The sequence below is a fragment of the Erythrolamprus reginae genome, chromosome 10 (genome assembly GCF_031021105.1).
Source record: "Erythrolamprus reginae isolate rEryReg1 chromosome 10, rEryReg1.hap1, whole genome shotgun sequence".
NCBI lineage: Eukaryota > Metazoa > Chordata > Lepidosauria > Squamata > Dipsadidae > Erythrolamprus > Erythrolamprus reginae.
In genome coordinates, this window is record NC_091959.1 from 18,060,161 (window position 1) to 18,082,712 (window position 22,552).

Sequence of the window (22,552 nt, forward strand, 5' to 3'; positions counted from 1 at the left end):
AATAATAATAATAATAATAATAATAATAATAATTATTATTATTATTATTATTTATTAGATTTGTATATTTTTGATTTGACTGAAATTGGAAAACTCTGCTTGTAGTGTGTAATTTGAGCTTCATATCTGCTGATCATAGCTACAGCTGTTATTTGCTGCCTTATTTCCAGGGCTTCCTTGATATTCGTTGTTTCAAGGTGGTGTTTCTTTATCAGGTGTTCTTTGGTCTTCTTGTTCTTCAGCTACATTTTTTCCATGCCTTCTGATTTGTTTGTACCTACTCTTAGGATGCTGATCTTATTTTCAAACCTGTTCTTTCATTTTGGTAGTGCATTGTTTGACTTCTTTTCTAGATCAATATTTGAGGGGCTGCCACAGAAAGGAAGGGGTGAAGCTATTTTTCCAAAGCACCTGAAGGAATAGTGGATGCAGACTGATCAGGGAGATTCATCCTAGAAACAAGGAGGAATTTTCTGACAGAGAGAACAATCAACCAATGGAACAAAAGTTGGCTTCGGAAGTTGTGGGAGTTTCCCCACTGGAGGCTTTCAGGAAGAGACTGTACTGCCGTCTGTCAGAAATGGTGTAGGGTGTTCTGCTTGAGTGGGGGGGTTGGACTAGATCAGTATTTCCCAACCTTGGCAACTTGAAGATATTTGGACTTCACCTCCCAGAATTCCCCAGCCAGCATTTGCTGGCTGGGGGATTCTGGGAGTTGAAGTCCAAATATCTCCAAGTTGCCAAGGTTGGGAAACACTGGACTAGATGATGACAAAGTCCCTTCCAACTCTGTTAATCTGAATCCAAAGTTGTGTGAAGGCCCTCTTAGCCATGAGTGTTACCTGCTCCTGGAGCAGGAGTCATGAGTCTAGATCAGTGATTTTCAACCTTTTTTGAGCCGCGGCACATTTTTTACATTTACAAAACCCTGGGGCACATTGAGCGGGGGGGGGAGGGGGGGGGGCTAAAAAAAGTTTGGACAAAAAAAATATCTCTCTCTTCCTCCCTTTCGCTCTATTTCTCTCTCCCACCCTCTTTCTCTTCCTTCCTTCTTTTTCTCTCCATCCCTCTTTCTTTCTCTTCCTTCCTCTTTTTTGCTCTTTCTCCCTCCCTACCTCCCTCTATGTCTTTCTCTCTCTCTCTCCTTCCCTCCCTCTCTTTCTCTCTCTCTATTGCTTTCTTTCTCTCTCTCTCTTGTTTTCTCCCTCGCTCTTTCTCTCTCTTGCTTTCTTTCTCTCTTTCTCTTGCTTTCTTTCTCTCTCTGAGCTTCACGGCACACCTGACCATGTCTCACGGCACACTGGTTGAAAAACACTGGTCTAGATGTTGCACTGTATGATCCTGCCTCCCTCTTCTGTTCAAGAAACTTTAACATTTCAAAAGGAAACGTTTATTGAAAGGAAGACAATGCAAAGCAGGGTCTGAGCCCCCAACCTCGGGCAATTCCATTAGAGTAAAGTAGCTAGAAACCCTTCCTCTCAGTTTGATGTTGAATGACCCAATCCACAGGTGCGGAAGATGTTGTGAAATGGTCCTCCGGAGAAAGAGATAAGGATTCCTTCCTGAGAAAGAGATAAGGATTCGTTTCCATGCAGGTCTTCTGTGAGGCTTCCAAAATGAAAGAAAACAGATGGCCCTCTCCTCTTATACATCCCCCAAGGTAAATCAAAGGACAGGGCAGAATAGGTTACAGAGTAAAAGGTATAAACTAGGGAATTACAGGATACAGAGGAAAACAGGATGAGAGCAATAAGTGAATAAAAGAATCCAGACTCACCTCTCCACTTGAATGGCAGTATCACAATAGGGATCTGACGCTAACTAATCTTTCCAGCATTCTCTAGGAGATTTGCTTAAAAAATAAAGAATGAGCAAGAATAAAATACAATAGAATTTAAGAAGGAGGTTTGCAATAAAAAAAATAGTAAAGGAAGCATGGGGATATATATTAACATTAAAGACACCTAAAACCTACAGACCTGCCACCCCCCAAAAGAAAAACGAATTAAAAACTGCTGCTTATATGATTAAATCTACTATGCCGACCAGGGCTAAAGACGTAGACAGATTCAACGAATTTATTTATTAAATTTAAACCCATCTCTCTCTGCTGTTTACAACATAATAAAAGCAATATGATAACACTTTGAAACATTAACGTTATAAACAATTATAGTAGTTTAGTAAGATTTTCCTGAAAAACTAGAGGAACATTGTTATCTTTAAAAGCATAAACTTCATGGGGTTTTAGGAATCCTTTTTGCTTTTTATCTGTGAGGAAGAAACAACCAGAATTACTCCTGAAGTATCTGAACAGTAGTTTTATTGCAGTCAAGAATCTGGCCAGACTTCCTGCATTCCTTTGGGAACAGAAAGATAAGGCTTCAACGATTCTGGCAGACATCCAGCCTGTGTTGCTTAATGCCCACAGTCCTTTAGATTCAAAATTTGGGTCCCTCTTGGCCCCTCTCTCTAGCCTAGCTGGAGAGTCTAGCTGGATTTGTAACTGGCTGACAAACCATACTCAATGTACAGTGATATCTCGTCTTACAAACCCCTTGTCATACAAACTTTTCAAGATACAAACCCGGGGTTTAAGATTTTTTTGCCTCTTCTTCCAAACTATTTTCACCTTACAAACCCAAGCCGCCGCCACTGGGATGCCCTGCCTCTGGACTTCTGTTGCCAGCGAAGCGCCGGTTTTTGTGCTGCTGGGATTCCCCTGAGGCTCCCCTCCATGGAAAACACCACCTCCAGACTTCTGTGTTTTTGCAATGCTGCGATTTCGCTGAGGCTCCCCTCGCTGGGAAACCCCACCTCTGGACTTCCATTGCCAGCGAAGCACCTGTTTTTGCGCTGCTGGGATTCCCCTACAGCATCACAAAAACTCGGAGGTCCGGAGGTGGGGTTTCCCATGGAGGGGAGCCTCAGGAGAATTCCAGCAGCACGAAAACAGGCGCTTCAGCTGGCAAAAGGGGTGAATTTTGGGCTTGCACGCATTAATCGCTTTTTCATTGATTCCTATGGGAAACATTGCTTCGTCTTACAAACTTTTCACCTTACAAACTTCGTCCCGGAACCAATTAAGTTTTTGAGACGAGGCATCACTGTATAGTTCTTACTGGAACTAATCAGAGTGGACTACAATTTATTGTATTTTACGAAACTTAAGACGCACCTTTCCCCCCATGAAAGAGGCTGAAAATTTGGGCGTGTCTTATACTCCAAATGAAGCTCCCCCCTCCCTCCAAGCTTTTCTTCCCAGCCCTAAGGAGGTGCTAATGAATCTTCCTGGCTTGCAGGCTTGTTTTCATTCCTATTCTCTCCAAATAAGTTTTTTTCCCCCAGTCCTAACGAGGTGCTAAAAATCTTTCTGGCTTGCAGGATTTTTTCATTGCTACTCCCTCCCAAGATTTTTTTCCAACCCTAACTAGGGGATAACTAGGGTTTTAGATGTTTTTAATATTAGATTTGTTTCATTGTAATATTGTTTTATTATTGTTGTGAGCCGCCCTGAGTCTTCGTAGAGGAGCATACAAATCTAATAAATAATAATAATAATAATAATTATTATTATTATTATTATTATTATTATTATTATTATTATTATTATTATTATAATAAAATAATGTGCTGAAGCTGAACAGAATAAGGACACTAATCAGATGAATAATCTGGAAGGTAGATTTTCCCCCTTGTTTTCCTCCCCTAAAACTAAGATGCGTCTTATACTCCGAAAAAATTGCGGTAATCATGATTTAAATCACTAGTAAAGAGGCTTGATTGAGATCAACTCAATTTAAATCATAATTTTTAAAGGGCAGCTGCCATCTTGTTCCACAGCAGCTCTTCCTCTGTCTCGTTGTTGACTCACCAACAGTCCCAATATTGCAGGATATACAGCCTCATGCTATATAACTAAGGTCCACTTCATGCTGAATAAACTAAATTATTAATGCATCTTAAATAGAAAGCTACCTTTTAACATATTTTTACACCAAAAGCATTTCATTAAATTTGATTTAAAAAATCTTATTTAAATTTTTAACCCAATTTTTAATTTTTTAAAAAAGTTGATTTTTATCCGCCCTGGAACTAATCGACATGGAGGGAAATAGGCAGTGGGGTACTCCACGGTTCTGTTTTAGATCTCGGTCTCTAAAGTATCTTCATAAATGAGGGAATAGAAGAAGAACTCATCAAACTGCAGAAGCTAACGCACTAAGCTGGTACCTTCAGGCACTAAGCTGGCAGGAATAGTCAATATCCCAGAAGATAAGATCAAGATTGAAAAGAATCTTGACAGATTTAAACACTGGGACGTATCCAACAAAATAAATTTAAGGTAGAGAAAAGTAAGGTTTTATATTCAGGTAGGAATAACCAAATGTACAAGTACAGATTAGGTAAAACCTGACTCCAAAACGGTAACTCCGAGGGGGACCCTAGAGCCCTAGTGCAGTGTTTCCCAACCTTGGCAACCGGTCAATGACTACTTCAGCTTCAACCGCAACAACACAAGAGCACGCAACGGATTCAAACTTAATATTAACCGCTCCAAACTTGACTGTAAAAAATATGACTTTAACAATTGAGCTGTCGAAGCGTGGAACTCTTTACTGGACTCAATAGTGTCAACCCCTAACCCCCAACATTTCTCCCTTAGACTATCCACAATTGACCACTCCAGGTTTCTAAGAGGTCAGTAAGGGGCGTACATAAGTGCACTAGTGTGCCTTCCGTCCCCTGTCCAATTGTCTTTCCTTTATCTCATATATCATATATATTTTCTTCCTTTCGTATATCTTCTCTATTTTTACATATTATCTTTATATACTATATATTACTTCATGTCTATTCTCTTCCATATGTATTGTGTACAGTGTTCCCTCGATTTTCGCGGAGGATGCGTTCCGAGACCGCCCGCATAAGTTGAATTTCCACGAAGTAGAGATGCGGAAGTAAATACACTATTTTTGACTATGAACAGTATCCCAAGCCTTCCCTTAACACTTTAAACCCCTAAATTACAATTTCCTATTCCCTTAGCAACCATTTAGATTATTACTCACCATGTTTATTTATTAAAGTTTATTTTTAAAAAATGTTTTTTAAAGGCAGACGAAAGTTTGGTAATGACATATGACGTCATCGGGTGGGAAAAACCGCGGTACAGGGGGGGAAACCGCGAAGTATTTTTTAATTAAAATTTTTGAAAAACCGTGGTATAGACGTTTCATGAAGTTCGAACCCGCGAAAATCGAGGGAACACTGTATTGGACAAATGAATGAATAAATAAATAAATAAGATATTTGGACTTCAACTCCTAGAATTGTGGCAGTTGAAGTCCAGATATCTTCAAGTTGCCAAGGTTGGAAAACACTGCCCTAGTGGATGATCACTTAAACATGAGCCAATTGTGTGGCAATCCTAGGTTGCATTAATAGAGGGATAGAATCAAAATCACATCAAGTATTAGTGCCGCTTTACAAAGCCTGAGCATTCTACACTTGTAATACTGCTTCCAATTTTGATCACCACAATATAAAAAAGATGTTGGGGCACTGGGAAAAGTGCATCAAAGATGAATAGGAGGGCTAGAGGCTAGCAGTGACGAAGGAACATTTGCAGGAATTGGGTATGTCTAGTCCAAGGGTGGGCAAAGTTGGCTCTTCTAGGACTTGTGGACGTCAACTCCCAGAATTCCTGAGCCAATCAAGGTAACTCAGGAATTCTGGGAGTTGAAGCCCACATGTCATAGAAGAGCCAACTTTATCTACCCCTGGTCTAGTCTAACGAAAAGAAGGACTAGGGGAGACATGGTAAGAGTGTTCCAATATTTGAGGGGCTGCCACAAAGACAAGGGGTGGGGGTGCCAACCTATTTTCCAAAGCACCAAAAGTCAAGGAAAGAAATAGTGAATGGAAACTAATCAAGGAGAGAAGCAACCTAGAACTAAGGAGAAATTTCCTGACAGTGAGACCAATTGAACAGTAGAACGGGTTGCCTCCAAAAATTGTGGGTGCTTCCAATGCTGCGGGTGTTTAAGAAGAGACTGGATAGTCATTTGGTACAGGATCTCCTGTTCTAGCAGGGGCTTGGACTAGAAGACCTCCAAGGTCCCTTCTAACTCTGCTATTCTATGTTCTGTGTTCTATTCCATTGTTCTACTGTGGGATTTGGACCTTGGGAGCTCTTGTGATGGAAACATTTTCTTCCTATTGCAGCGCCTCCAACCCCATTGCTATTGTAATGCGCCCATCCTTGACTCATACAGTAGTGCATGGGAGGTTGTGTTTCCTATTCTAAACTATTTTGGGAGACTCAAAATACAGCTACAGGATCAAGCTTGATATTCCTAATGTACCTTATAAAGTTTCCACTTTTATTTGCTTGATTCTGATTAGTTCTGCACAGTGTTATGGAACACGTCTGGGTAGTTTGCGTTGAATAGAATTTCCATTTGCTGAAAAGTAATTATATTTTTAGTTGCAAACAACGTTTAATTGTTTTTAGTTTGCTTTAATGATATGTGTTGTTTTTCTTTCTTATTTTTATTTAAATATTTTATATGCTGCCTAATGTAATTGTTTTTCTGAATAGAATGGCCACATAAACGTTCCAAATTTTTAACTTAATTTTCAGTTAAATTTAATTTTATTACAGCCTTTAGCTAACAGATAAAAGGGAAAAAAAGATAAATAGATAAACAACAAATAAGCATATGTAGTGATCAGTCAAGGGGCAACTTGCTGGGTACTTGATATTAAATAGCAGAATTTCACAGCATTGTAGAGCAAATAGCCTTTAAACCTATATACCGCTTCATAGTGCTTTACAGCACTCTCTAAGCCAAGGGTGTCAAACTCAATTTCATTGAGGACCACATCAGGGTTGTGTTTGACCTGGGGGAGGGGGAGCAGGGGGCGTGGCCAAGTTGATGTTACTCCTGCCAGGGGTGCCTGTGCTAGCCTGAGCACTCTGCCAGTGAAAACAGGCTCCCAAGCTCCATTTTCTGGGGGAAAGATGAGAAGCAACGTGAGAAAATATTATTTGATTGAAAGAGTAGTAGATGTTTGGAACAAACTTCCAGCAAACATGGTTGATAAATCCACAGTAATTGAATTTAAACATGCCTGGGATAAACCTATATCCATCCTAAGATAAAATACAGGAAATAGTATAAGGGCAGACTAGATGGACCAGGAGGCCCTTTTCTGCTGTCAGTCTTCTATGTTTCTGCTGCCATGGCGTCCTGCAACCCTCTGCCAGTGAAAACAGAGCTCGGGAGTCGGGAGGTGCACTGGCAGAAGCACTGCAGGCCAGTCCTTTGCTCTTTCCAGGGAAGCCCCCCTGGGCCAGATCTAAGCACCCTGTGGGCCGGATCTGGCCCCTGGGCCTTGAGTTTGACACCCCTGCTCTGAGCGGTTTACGGAATCGGCACATGTTGTGTGAAAGACCTTATGAGGAATTAGAAACTCAGGGTGGAAGGTATCAGATAGACCAGAGATTGGTGCTAAAAGAGGAGGGACAGATTGTGGCACAATAGAGGTAGTCCCCGACTTACGACGGGGATCCGTTCCCACGGCCCGTTGTAAGCCGAGTTTGGTGTAAGTCGGAATATTCCGATTTACATGAATATTCCGACTTATACGGCTGTGGCGGCTGCGGCAGCTGCGGCGGCTTCTTCTTCAAGGAACCAACAGCCGGTCCTTCTCGGCAATGCATTGCTGCAATCTCCGAGGCTGCCGCCGTCGCCTCCATTCGGGCGAGGGGATCTCCGTGGTGGGCAGCCTTGGAGGCTACAGCAACGCAGTGCCGAGAAGGACTGGCTGTTGGTGCCTTGAAGCTGCCGCCCACCACGGAGATCCCCTCGCCCGAACGGAGGCGGCGGTGGCTTCGAAGCTGTCCCTGGGTCATCGTAATGACGAAATATCGTACATCGGGGACAACATAACCCGGGGACTACCTGTATTGTACAAAATGTACATAGTAACTGAAGCGATGCAATTGATTCTACGTTTTCCTTGCTGCACAGGAAGGGATTATGAGCCACAGGGAGATGCAATATCTGCTCTGTGAACTGGTGACAGGCGGGCATTGCAGTGATCGCCAGTAAAGGCCAGTTGGTAATTTGAATGAGTCAGTGAATAAAGGTAGGGAACCATGCCTCCCTAATTAATTGCTTATGCAACAGCTGGACACTCTGTTCAAATTAGATTGCCACCCATTTTCAAGTAATTGTTGAGCAATCAACAATTTGCCTGAGTCCAACTTTGATGTGATCTGGGAGATGCTGCATTTTTCCAAGTACACTGATAAATACCATTTAGAACAGTGTGGAGCAACCCAGTGGGTTGATTGATGAGTTTAAGGCAATAATTAAATGTTACCAGCAAAGCTTTTGTTTTCAGCCTTCTTTCTAGCCTAAGAGCCACATTTGAAATGCATGTGGAAGTGCAAAATAAAGAACTAGGAAGTGATTCCCAACTAAAGAAATGATTCCCCTGGATTAAAACTAGATATAGACCATGACTGGTAGCTGCTAGATATAATGATATAAATAATAGGTGTAGTTCAAGGTATTGTCTAAGACAATGATGGCAAACCTTTTTTTCCTTGGGTGCTGAAAGAGCTTGTGTGTGTGCTGTTGCGCATGTACAAGTGCCCATACCCATAATTCAATGCTTGGGGAGGGCGAAAACAGCTTCCACCGCCTCCTGGAAGTCCTCTGGAGGCAGGAAACAACCTGTTTCCCAACTTCTGCTGGGCTCAGTAGGCTTGTGTTTCATCCTCCCAAGGCTCCAAAGGCATCCCTGGAGGGGTAAGGTAAAAACACCCACCCCCCATTCTCCTCGGAGGCTCTCTGGAAGCCAAAAACACCCTCCCAGAACCTCTGAGCCAAGAATCAGCTGACCAGCACACACATGCACATTGGAGCTGAGCTAGGGCAACATCTCGTGTGCCAGTAGATACGGCTCCATGTGCCACCTGTGGCATCCATGCCATAGGTTCGCCATCACTGGTCTAAGACTTGGCCTGGGAAAGTTTCATGCTATGAGTAGATTTCAGGGGTGGGTTCTAACTTACCTCCCTATCGCTTTGCTTCCGAGCATGCGCAGTGTCTAAAACCAAGCTCCTGCGCATGTGCAGCAGCAAAAAACAGCTTGTACTCATGCTCAGAAGCAAAAACCAAGGTTGGAGCCAGTTCAGGGCTTGGCCAACTGGCGATCACTCCTGGTTCAGCAGGAGTGGTACGGACCAGGTGCAACCCACATCTTGTAGATACCTACTGTATTACCTTGAGTAGTGATACTATAGACTTGCTGTGGTTTATTTTTTGGGCTACCTAATCAGCAAGAGTGCCCCTTCTAGCATTGACTTGGAAAATAATTAGTTTTATTTTTTCCTGAGTTTCCTCATCTCAAAGGATAGATTTTTCTTCCATGTTCTTCTTAGAGTAATGTTAGAATTAGCTTTGCTTTAGCTAATATAATCCTAATATAATCCTAAATTTAGGATTATAACAGGGATACGATAAAGGTAAATTGAGGCATTAATACCACTCTATAAAGCCTTAGTTAGACCACACCTAAAGTACTGCATCCAGTTTTGGTCACCATACTATGGAAAAGATGTTGAGACTCTAGAAAGAGTGCAGAAAAGAGTAACCAGGATTGTTAGGGGACTGGAGACTAAAACATAATGAATGGTTGCAGGAACTGAGCCTGGCTGATCTAATGAAGAGAAGAACCAGGGGATCCAGGATAGCAGTCTTCCAATATTTGAGGGGCTGCCACAGACAGGAGGGGTCAAGCTATTTTCCAAAGCACCTGAAGGCCAGACAAGAAATAATGAATGGAAACTGATCAAGGAGAGATTCAACCTGGGAAAAAAGAATAATTTTTCTGACAATGAGAACAATCTCATGAGAACAGACTCAAACTCAACCTGGATAAGACAGAGTGGCTGTGGGTTCTGCCTCCCAAGGACAACTCCATCTGTCCGTCCATTACCCTGGGGGGGGAAAGTATTGACCCCCTCAGAGAGGGTCCGCAACTTGGGCGTCCTCCTCGATCCACAGCTCACATTAGAGAAACACCTTTCAGCTGTGGGGAGGGGGGCTTTTGCCCAGGTTCGCCTGGTTCGCCAGTTGCGGCCCTATCTGGACCGAGACTCACTGCTCACAGTCACTCATGCCCTCATCACCGCGAGGCTCGACTACTGTAACACTCTACATGGGGCTACCTTTGAAAAGTGTTCGGAAACTTCAGATCATGCAGAATGCAGCTGCGAGAGCAATCATGGGCTTCTCTAAGTATGCCCATATTACTCCAACACTCCGCAGTCTGCATTGGTTGCCGATCAGTTTCCGGTCACAATTCAAAGTGTTGGTTATGACCTATAAAGCCCTTCATGGCACCGGACCAGAATATCTTCAGGACCGCCTTCTGCCGCACGAATCCCAGCAACCGGTTAGGTCCCACAGAGTTGGCCTTCTTCAGGTCCCGTCGACTAAACAATGTTGTCTGGCGGGACCCAGGGGAAGAGCCTTCTCTGTGGCGGCTCCGACCCTCTGGAACCAGCTCCCCCCTGAGATTAGGATTGCCCCCACCCTCCTTGCCTTTCGTAAACTCCTTAAAACCCACCTCTGCCGTCAGGCATGGGGGAATTAAAACATCTCCCCCTTGCCCATGTTGTTTTGGTGTATGATTCGATTGTGTGCTTGTGTTTTATATATATTGGGATTGCTTTTATGAATTTTTTAACCTAAAACTGTAATTAGATGGGTAAATATTAGATTTGTCACTATTGTTGTGCCATTGTTGTGAGCCGCCCCGAGTCTGCGGAGAGGGGCGGCATATAAATCCAATAAATCTAATCTAATCTAATCAATCAGTGGAACAGAAGTTGCCTTCGTAAGTTGTTGGAGCTTCATCATTGGAAGCTTTCAAGTAAAGACTGGACTGCCATCTGTCAGAAATGGTGTAGGGTCTCCTCCTTTGGGGGGGTTGGACTAGATGACCTCCAAGGTCCCTTCCAATTTTGTTTAATCTGTATCTGTATTAAGGAAGCAAGCAGTATATACATTTAAGACAAATAAATGAAGCAGATTGAGCCAGTTTGAGTCAGTTTCAGCTTGAGGAAGGAGGCCATGGCAAAACCATGCCTGAAAACCAGCCAAGAAAACTGCTGGAATAAACCCAGGCAGTCATCGGGAGTTAACACAGACTTGAAGGCAGAAAAACAAAAAAATCGAAGCAGATGGAAATCATCAGATGCTTTGCTTTCCATCTCCATTTGGTTTTATCTGCCAAGAAGGTGAAACTTGTCCGGAGCAGACAAAAACAGCAGAAGTAGTGATGTGGCTCTGCAACTGAATAATGCAATTAGTCCAGCACAGAATTGCATATTGCATCTAAACAGGAAATGCTTACTGGATAATTTTTTACTTTAGAAGGCGCTGACAGCATGCAACAAGTAATATTGCAACTAGTTGAAAGGATTAGTTAGTATAATTGACAGTTTAAAAATCTGTCTCCTTTCTTGCTTCCTTTCAATTTGTTTGCTTCAGTATACAAAACATTTTCTTATAACTCATTGAATAAAATGAAGCTCCTTAAAAACAACAGCTCTGCTGATGGTGGGGATTCCTATTCCTAATCAGTGATTTTATTTATTTTATTTGGTTGGATTTCTATGCCGTCTTCCTCCGCAGAGTCAGGGCGGCTGATGTCCTGATAGGTGGGACATGATTGCAAAAATGCCTGGAGTTAAAATCTCAGATGGGACTGGAAGTTGACATTTTTTCTAAGAGTCTCAAATTCAATGGCAAAACTTTGGAGCATGCAGTTATGCACATGTTTGTGGCTCCTAATAGCAGGCATTTTTTTCTGAATTCTTATGAGAAAAAGACATATTTGGTTTAAGGAAAACATTTCTGCTCTTATACCTGTACAATGATCCTGGATTTATTCTTCAAGTTCATTTACTTTTTTTTCCCTTGAAAAAGTGAATGATGTCTACCTTGCATTCCAGGCTAATGTACATCAGTTCTTAGGTAGGAAAAATTAGACATACAGGCACAAGGCAGGTGATGCCTGGCTCATCAGGAGAGTGAAAAGGACTTGGGTATCCTGGTGAACCTATACCAAGGTTAAGCATAAGCCAGCAGTGTGTTGCAGTTGTCAAATCATGGACTGCATCAACAGAAGTGTAATGTTGAGTTTACAAAAAATATATATTTTTGCTATACACACACACAAACACAGCTTCTTAAGCCAGATTTCAGGGAGGAGAGGGTTGTAACTTGCAGCTTTCCTGCTGCCTTCCCTATATACTTTTTTGGGGAAGCTGCTGGAGAAGATTGGATAATCGCAGGGCGTTTGGCAAGAAGTTGTAAATTGAAACAGGTTGCCAAGCATCCAGATTATGATCATGGGACTGGGAGGGCAGGGCATTTTACGACAGCCAGAATACTTTATGGGCTATTAAGCACCCTTTTGGAGGCCATTGTAATGGTCATTAAAAGACAGGTCATAAGTTGAACAGGGTCTGCAAAAATACAAAAGTTTTCAAGATCACTAAACCAGGGGTCTCCAACCTTGGCAACTTTAAGCCCAGTGGACTTTTAACTCCCAGACAGCTGGCTTGGAAATTCTGGGAGTTGAAATCTGCCAGGCTTAAAGTTGCCAAGGTTGGAGACCCCTGCACTAAAAGCATCTAGACCAAATATGTGAAAACGACAGATATTTTAATGGAATATGCTGCCATTTCTCCATTTTAGGTAACCCAGATTGTTTGACATTAAGTAAGATGGCTTAAAAACATGATTGTCAATAGATGATTCAAAGGATAATAATTCTACTTATTCCCAAAGTTTACCTGCTATTTTTGGTCAGAGATTGTCCTACAGGGTCAGTTTGTTTATTTATTTATTTGTTGTTGTTGTTGTTGTTGTTGTTGTTGTTGTTATTATTATTATTATTATTTATTAGATTTGTATGCTGCCCCTCTCCAAAGACTCGGGGCGGCTCACAGCAGCAATAAAAAACAGTATAATAATGAAACAAATCTAATAATAAAATTACATAACCCCCCCCCCCCCCCCCAACAATTAAAAAAACATGCAACACATACATAAAATATAAGAAAGCCTGGGGGAGATGTCTTAGTTCCCCCATGCCTGGCGATATAGGTGGGTCTTGAGTAACTTGCGAAAGACAAGGAGGGTGGGGGCCATTCTAATCTCCGGGGGGAGTTGATTCCAGAGGGCTGGGGCTGCCACAGAGAAGGCTCTTCCCCTGGGGCCCGCCAAACGACATTGTTTGGTCGACGGGACCTGGAGAAGGCCAACTCTGTGGGACCTTATCGGCCGCTGGGATTTGTGCGGTAGAAGGCGGTTCCGGAGGTATTCTGGTCCAATGCCATGCAGGGCTTTAAAGGTCATTACCAACACTTTGAATTGTGACCGGAAACTGATCGGCAGCCAGTGCAAGCCACGGAGTTTTGTAGAAACGTGGGCGAATCTAGGAAGCCCCATGATAGCTCTCATGGCCGCATTCTGCACGATCTGAAGTATCCGAACACTTTTCAAAGGTAGCCCCATGTAGAGAGCGTTGCAGTAATTGAACTTCGAGGTGATAAGGGCATGAGTGACTGTGAGCAATGACTCCCTGTCCAAATAGGACCACAACTGATGCACCAGGCGAACCTAGGCAAATGCCCTCCTCGCCACAGCCGAGATGGTGTTCCAATGTTAGTTTGTTTATTTATTTATTTATTTATTTATTTATTTATTTATTTATTTATTTATTTATTTATTATTTGGATTTGTATGCCGCCCCTCTCCGAAGACTAAGTTTGTCAAGGGTTAAACGCATCCATGCTTTGCAGCCTTCTGAGCCGATAACTACAGCAAAAGGAGTATTTTCCAGATACCTCAATTGTAAGATCCAGGGAGTTGCATAATAACTTTCTAATTGTGTCTATAGTGTTGTTTTTTCCCCTTTATCACTTGTATTCCGCAGAGACGTTAGAAGTCAAAAGTGATTTCACTTAATGATATAGCAAAAAATAATTTAAAAAATCGTTCATAATATGCTGACTGTAATTTGGGTGAAGGAAATCTAGAGATATGGCTTCCCAGAACAGTTTCCTAATATTTTATTAATCTGCTTAAAACAATTCAAAAGTTATTAAAATAATGACACTTTGAAGTACATCAAAGTGTCATTAACTCAGTTGCTTTTAAATGACAAAATGAGGTTCATCAAATGAGGTTAATTTTTACAGCATTTATATTTATACTCAACAACTTTTTAACCATGTTAAAGAAAATAGGCTTGGGCACAGGTTAATTTTTCTGTAGTTCTGGGGGGGGAAAGTAGGCTGTTATAACTTTTTTGATCAATTTAAAAGGATGAAATAAAATAATAAGAAAAAAAGTAAAAAGAAACTTCTAAAAAATAGCCCTCCGTAAAATAGCTTCAGATGCTCAAATTCCTCAGTATGGTAAGCAAAGATCTGAGTTCAAGCAGACGAAATGGTGAGTGACTTTAGGGAAGAGCATCTCTTAGCACTCACCTCTGCTGCATCTTACCCTTGTTCTGATGGGCTGTGTAGATAGGACACAGCATGTCCTCTTAAGAGAAAATAAAGCGACATTGTAAATTATTTAATAATATATGATGTGGTAAACAATGGAATTGTGGTAGATTGCTTAATTTCATTTCCTTACTTGGTTTCCCCTTTTTGTGTCTCTGACTTCCAAGAGAATTTTTATCTATCTATCTATCTATCTATCTATCTATCTATCTATCTATCTATCTATCTATCTAATCTGTTTGATTTGTATGCCGCTCCTCTCCGTAGACTCGGGGCGGCTAACAACAGTAATAAAAACAGCATATAAACAATCCAATATTAAAACAGTTAAAAACCCTTATTATAAAACCAAACATACATACAGACATACCATGCATAAAATTGTAATGGCCTAGGGGGAAAGAGTATCTCAGTTCCCCCATGCCTGGCGGCAGAGGTGGGGGCAATTCTAATCTCTGGGGGGAGTTGGTTCCAGAGGGCCGGGGCCGCCACAGAGAAGGCTCTTCCCCTGGGTCCCGCCAAGCGACATTGTTTAGTTGATGGGACCCGGAGAAGACCCACTCTGTGGGACCTATCTGGTCGCTGGGATTCGTGCAGCAGAAGGCAGTCCCTGAGATAATCTGGTCCGGTGCCATGAAGGGCTTTATAGGTCATAACCAACACTTGGAATTGTGACCGGAAACTGATCGGCAACCAATGCAGACTGCGGAGTGTTGGTGTAACATGGGCATATTTGGGAAAGCCCATGATTGCTCTCGCAGCTGCATTCTGCACGATCTGAAGTTTCTGAACACTTTTCAAAGGTAGCCCCATATAGAGAGCATTGCAGTAGTCGAGCCTCGAGGTGATAAGGGCATGAGACCTGATTGACCCCCTGGACTAGTTAGTCCCTGTAGTTTTCCTGGCAAGGTTTGTCAGAAGTGGCTTGCCATTGCTTGCTTCCTAGGGCCGATAGAGAGTGACTGGCCACTCAACTGGTTTCCTGTCTAAGGCAGGACTACAAGTCACGTCTCTACTATAATCACTTTCACATTTGCAACTGCATTTCTGTCTTCTAGTATTATTTAACAACAGGTAATCCTCATTTTATGACTGTAATTGAGCCCAGAATTTTGGTCTTAAGTTGTGACAATTATAAAGTGAGTGACTACGCTCAATTTTACAAATTTTTTTGTGGCAGTTGTAAAGCAAACGCCATGGGTGTTAAGCACACTCATCGTTCACTTTGAGTTGATTTTTGCTGGTACCCGGAAGTAAACATCAGTTTCCAGCAGAAACCACTTCAATGGTGGTCACATGACTGCAGGGTTCTGCAAACAGCTATAAATTCAGTGTGGTTGCCAAGCGCCGAGAATGTGGTGATGTGGCCACAGGGGCGGGATAGACATCAGCATTTCCCATTCATCTGCTAACACTCATTTTCAGGTTTTTTTACACCTACTAAGCCAGTGTTTCCCAACCTTGGCAACTTGAAGCTATTTGGACTTCAACTCCCAGAATTCCCCAGCCAGCAAATGCTGGCTGGGGAATTCTGGGAGTTGAAGTCCAGATACCTTCAAGTTGCCAAGGTTGGGAAACACTGTACTAAGCAACCTGTTGTAAGATGATTGTATCTGATTGTCTTAATAGTTCTCTTGTCTTATCCAGTAAGTCTTTAAGCTAAATAATTTTGTTTAACTTTCACAAAGGATATTAAGAGGACATTAAATGTTTTCCTTTTTTTCCTGCCTTATGTCCTCTGGAAATGATGTGATTTGGGATGTAGTAATTTATTGCCAGATTCTTAGGCTCTTAGTATGTATATTTTTGTTCCAGAGTGAATAACATATTGCTTGTTTGTGTAGAGAAGCACTGGGGGTTTCGCTTAATTTTATTCTATTATCTTAATTTTATTTCCCCAAACATAGAATATTATAGTTACTGGTTGACGGATTTTGGCAGAGTTGCACGCATGCCGCTCATCTGATGTTGAAAGGATTCTCCTCTCAAAAGTTGCCCATAATAACATGTACTGTTTCTGAACTATAAATATAAATACAGTGATCCCTCGATTTTCGCGGGGGTTGCGTTCCCAGACTGCCCGCGAAAGTCGAATTTCCGCGAAATAGAGATGCGGAAGTAAAAACACCAATTTTGGCTACGGACAGCCAAAAACTACCCCCCCCCCCAGCACCCTTTTCCAAGGCTGCGCAAGGAGCCGGGCTTGAAGTTGGGGATGGGGAGTGACGAAAGTGCAGAGGCCAGCAAAGATTGGTTTGAATGTCTGCCCCCCCCAGCACCTCCGGCCCCCTCGCCGCTACCCCCCCACCCGCCCGATCCGCCCCTCTCACCGGCTTTCTTGGGGCACGGGTACTCCTGCAGCAGCGCTGGCGGCTACGGCTTCTCGTCCTCATTCGGCCGCTAGCCGCTCTGAGCGCTTTGAGAATGCCCACCCCGCCCCTCTCACAGTCCCTTAGCTGAGAGCGCTTTCGTCCCAGCTGTCAGGGAGGGGGCTGCAGGAGAGGCGGGGCAGGCGTTCTCACAGAGAGAGAGCAACAGAAAGAGCGGGATAGAAAGGAGAGAGGGAGAGAGAGAGGGAGAAAGAGAGCGAGCAAGAGGGGGAAGAGTGGAAGGTAGAGAGAGAGAGAGAAATGATAGAAAAAAGAGGAGAAAAAAAGAAATGAGAAAATGATTGAAGCAGAGAATGACAGGAAAGAGAGAGAGAAGTGACTCTTGGTGATGACGTATGACGTCATCTGGTGGGAAAAACCGTGGTATAGAAAAAAAAACCGTAGAGTATTTTTTAATTAATATTTTTTGAAAAACCGTGGTATAGCCGTTTCGCGAAGTTTGAACCCGCGAAAATCGAGGGATCACTGTATAAATGAGATCAAGAGAAAGCATGCTCCTTAATCAAGTTCTGAACTCCCAATTGGGGAGGGTTTTCCCCCAATGCAGAACAACCACAATAACAACAACAGCAGCCATAATAATCATGATAAGATGGTGGTGATGATGATGATGAATGTATGTTGGGTGGAGCAAAGTTACGCGTTGCTGCTTCTCTCTCTAGCATTAACTACTCTCTACTCTCTCATGTTCACAGACAGCTCTGATTGAATAACTGTTGTCTTGCCTTTTTGTTTGTCTTCAAGCAAATGGTGATGAGCCTCCGGGTCTCTGAGCTGCAAGTGCTTTTGGGTTACGCAGGAAGGAACAAGCACGGCCGCAAACACGAACTCCTTACCAAAGCGCTTCATTTGCTCAAGGCTGGCTGCAGTCCTGCTGTCCAAATGAAAATCAAAGAACTTTACAGGAGGCGGTTCCCGCAAAAAATAATAACCTCTGCAGACTTGTCCATCCCAAACGTCCACTCAACGTCCATGTCGTCCCCTTTGTCCTCCTCTACCATTCCACAACTTGCTTTTGACGGCCACCCGGCTACTTCGCCGCTACTTCCTGTTTCTCTCCTGGGACCTAAACATGAACTGGACCTGCCCCATCTGACCTCAGCACTCCACCCAGTCCATCCCGACATAAAGCTCCAGAAGTTGCCATTTTATGACTTGTTGGATGAACTGATAAAACCAACCAGTCTAGGTAAGGGAACAATATTGTCACTTTTATAAATGCGATCATTATATGCATGAGGATGATGTAAGTAATACATTTAAGGATGTCATACTTTTCTTCCTTGACAACAGTCACCTTACAGATTGAAATGCTGTTACATCCAGTTTGGAGGAAACAATTTCTTGACTTTTAAAGATGGACTGGGGTGTGGATGCTATATTTGCTGTTACTGAAAGAAAGTTAGGTGGAGCGACCATGGTATGAATACAAACAAATATGGCCAGAATATGTCATTGTAAGATGTCAAAGTATTCTTCAGTAGAAAACAATCCGACTAGATATTATTTTTATTAAATAAGTTATTGGACCATCATGGCAGAATGCTTCTTGCTAATAAAGAAAAAGTTTAAGACGGTAAATTTTAAACATGTACTTAGCAATTCCAGAAATTTTTGGTTAACAATGTGGCACTTTTGCTTTGCTAACACAAGCAATCAAAATGACAAAATTTTGAAAGACCTTGATGCTTGAAATTTAATTTATTTTGCACTATGGGAAGTACCAATTCACCCGGATGCTTTATTAGCCATCTTGTTACACACAGTTTAGGCTTACTTATAGTTTCCAAACATCTTTTGGCTTCAAAAAGGGAAGAAAATCCATATTATGGACGTTACTAATTTTTAAGACATTTCCTTAATGTTTTTTCTCTTAATTTTGATCTAATATGTTAAGATGCTGAAATAAGAGATTTCTATTACTTTTTCCTAAATGCATTAGACTAAAAATTGGTTGGAAACTATAGGGATTATAGTCCAATGGGTCCAGAACCCCAAAACTAAGAAATGATGAATACTTTATTTATTGATTATATTAGTCAAATGACAAGTAATACAAAAGCACTAGGTAGACAATGCAACAAATAAAATAGACCACAAATAATCAAACTAGAGTGTGAGGAATACAGAAGCTAACTAAAATATATTACTAACCAGAGCCTAAAGTCAAATAGAATTATTGACAAAATATATAGTATAGACAAAATGTCACTTACAGTTAAGAGCACTTTTAGCCATACATATTTAGCTATAAACATAAAGGTGTTTTGATTATTAAAAGGTTGCAAAATGAGACAATTGGCAATCTAGAACAGTGTTTCCCAACCTTGGCAACTTGAAGATATCTGGACTTCAACTCCCAGAATTCTGGGAGTTGAAGTCCGCCAAGGTTGGGAAACACTGATCTAGAATAGTGAAGGTGAATGTTTTTGGCACCAAGTGCCAAAAAGTTCACACGGAAATGTTGTGCATGCACTTGTCAGGGCCGCACTCCAGAAAATCCAAACTTCTGGGTTCTAGCACACATGCGCACCCGACAATCAGCTGGCAGGCACACATGCGCATGCTGGTTCTCCGTACTGAAGGAGCGGGTCCAGCAGTCACATGGGTTGCTCATGTCCAATCCGGTGGAACTGAGCCTAGTATTAAAAAAGCTTGCCGGATCCGCCCCTTCCCCAGAATTCGCTCAGTTCGCATATCCTGCGGTTGTATTGTGATAGCTCGTTCAACATTCTAACACCTTCCCTTCGATCTTTTTCTTCAAAAGTAGTAAGATTTGTTTTATCATTATTATTTACTTGCACTAATAGCGGCTCGGCTTTTTTCCTTTGGAGAAGTTGCGGTTTCGTTTTCCCCCGGCGGTTTTGCCGGTTACGATTCCAGCGGCCGCTTGTGGATTCTTCTAATCCTTTGGCCTGGAGGTCCTGGTGCAAGTATTAATCTATTGATTTATTGATTATTTATTGTATACAAATATTTAAGGGCTTAATAAATACCTCCTGCGGAGTGAGACGCCTTCTAGTCTCCTGGACTTAGTCGATCGCTTCCCCTTTAAGAAATCTTACGGAGCGATTTTTTCGGCGCGAAGGCCTTCGCGCCCTTTTTAAATCTAGGCCTCTCGTGTTGGCCTCCTGCCAGCCGCGTAGGCCTCAGTCCACCGCGTGGATCCCGGAGCGGGCCTTGGGGGTCCCAGGCTAAATTCTCCACCGGCTAAGCCTCCAACCAGAGTGCCTTGGTTTACTTAATTATAAAGTTTAGGGAGGCTGGCCCCGCTGGATTTGGGGGCACGAACTCTGGGTTTGCCCAGATTGTCCTCACGTTTCAGCAGCTTCGAGGCCTCGAAGCAGGATCCATTCCTCTTGGGAAGTCCTTGAAATTCTTCTCCTTATTATTCAGTTATTGGCTCAGCCTTGTCTTCTGTTAATTGTCAGACTATGGCTACCTTTCCCAAGAGAGGCACAACTAAAGGTCCCAGAGAGGCCAGGCCTACAGGCGATAAGATTACTAGTATCCCCCAGGCCTCTTCCTCCTCTTCTCCAGGGGCCCGCCCCTCGACCAAGGTCACCAGGGCCGAGAAGAGAAGGGACCTAGCCCTACAAAAAAATTCATGACAAATCAGCAAAACGTTTGAAAGTGCAGGCCCAAGTAATCAGTAGTCAAGACCCCCCAGAGGCTTCTAGTCTACCTCCTTCTGGGGTCCCTGTGTTATCTCTGGATGAGCCAAACCTAGACAGACCCCAACCTAACCTATGGGGCATAGGTCCAGAGGAACCAGATATTATTGAAGATTCCCCCCAGCCAGGATCCTCCCAGGCCTTTAGGGATTCTTCTGCCATTTCTGCTGATATTTCCAGTTTACCTCCTGAGTTCCAATCTATTTTTGCTGTGTTGTCCAAAGCCATTGATGCCAAACTCTCCACCATCAATGAGCTTCCCTTACCTCCTCCTCCTTCTCGTCCCTCCCGCCCCTTGGGTTCTTCCCCAGCGGTCAGAGCTCCTATTCAGGATGATTCAGATTCCTCCCAGGACGAATATGAGGATATGGAGGATGATAAGGATCCTTTTCAAGGCTTATCAGATGATGAGGAATCCCAAATAAAGGTTCCTTCTCCAATTACTATTTTTCCTTCTCAATTATTCAAATCTCTCCTCCTCAAAGCTAGAATTTCTACGGGATTAGCGGCCCAGGAGAAACAAGCCTCCACTTCCACTGATCCCCCGGAGGAGAATTTACCCTACTTCACAGAGGAACAGGAGGATAACGAGGTAATTCCTAATGCCTAAATTGTTTAAAGATGCTTTACTCAAACAGTGGGAATTTCCAGCCTCTGGCCTTAATCCCTCCACCAAGGACAGAAAGTTGTACAAACTTTCCTCTTCCTATGAAGAGCTTCTATCCTTTCCCAAACCGGATGAACCTGTCAAGATCCTTCACTCGGCAGCGGCTGTGCCAGGCGAGGCGGAGCAAGTCCTCCGCCCAGAGGACAAGCGTATTGAGCAAATGCTCAAAAGAGGATTCACCGCTGATTCCTGGGCCATTAAAAGTTCTGCAGCGGCTTCCTTTTTCTCCAGAGCCATGCTGCTGTGGCTTCGCCAACTTCAACAGCATATTCCTCCCGATGACTTGAGAGGTCAACAAGACTTCAACAAGGTCTTTGCAGCTGCCCAGTACGTGGCTGATGCCACCTTGCAATCTACTAGATTTTCTGCTAAGTCTATTGCAGCTTCTACAACGGCAAGAAGACTCCTATGGATTCGCCCTTGGCAAGCGGGAGTTCGCCAGAAGTGGCAGTTATCCCAGGGTCCCTTAAAGCGCGACCTTCTCTTCGGTGATCTTCTGGATCCACTCCTCACGGAAACCACGGATAAGAAGAAAGTTTTGGGTCCAACCACAAAAAAGGCTACCAAAACGCAGCCCTTTCGTCGCCCAGGGCGCCAGCAAGATCAAGCGGCTTCCTATCAGAGATCTCCAGGTCAGTATTCCCCCCGCTTTCGTTCCCAAGGTAGGAACTCCAGGGGCAGAGGGTTTCGCTTCCAAAGGGGAGCGTCCTCTAACAGGGCTTCAAAAAAACCTAGATGGTAATTTTTCCTCAATTCCCATAGGGGGTCGTCTAGCCCATTTCGCCTCTAATTGGCGTCTCACCTCCAAGGACCCTTGGGTCATTGACACTGTTCAAACAGGCCTTCTTTTAGAATTTATTTCTCCTCCCCCTAAACGTTTTATTTCCTGCCCTTCTCCCAGGTCCTCCTCAGATTGTAACCGTATGGAGGAGGCCATTTCTCATCTATTGTCCATCAGAGCCATTCAACCGGTCCCTTCCGGTCAGAAGGGCCTAGGTTTTTACTCCATCCTATTTATGGTTCCAAAGTCCTCCGGAGGTTGGAGAGCTATTTTGGATTTAAAGAAACTAAACCTATTCATCAAATATAGGAAGTTTAAGATGCACTCCTTATCTTCTATTTTGGCCGCCATTCACACGGGAGATTTCATGGTCTCCTTAGACCTCACTGAGGCCTACCTTCACATTCCTATAGCCAAATGCCACAGAAAATT

General features: G+C 43.0%; 1 protein-coding gene across 3 annotated transcripts in view; it reads left to right on the forward strand.

The window, feature by feature from the left end:
• Positions 1 to 22,552, forward strand: part of PIAS1 (protein inhibitor of activated STAT 1) — an 85,447-nt gene that overhangs the window by 24,563 nt on the left and 38,332 nt on the right. For all 3 annotated transcript variants that reach the window (XM_070762654.1, XM_070762655.1, XM_070762656.1), the window contains one exon: positions 17,743 to 18,187. In XM_070762654.1, coding sequence (XP_070618755.1) covers positions 17,743 to 18,187 — 445 coding nt within the window. The remainder of the gene's footprint in view (positions 1 to 17,742; positions 18,188 to 22,552) is intronic.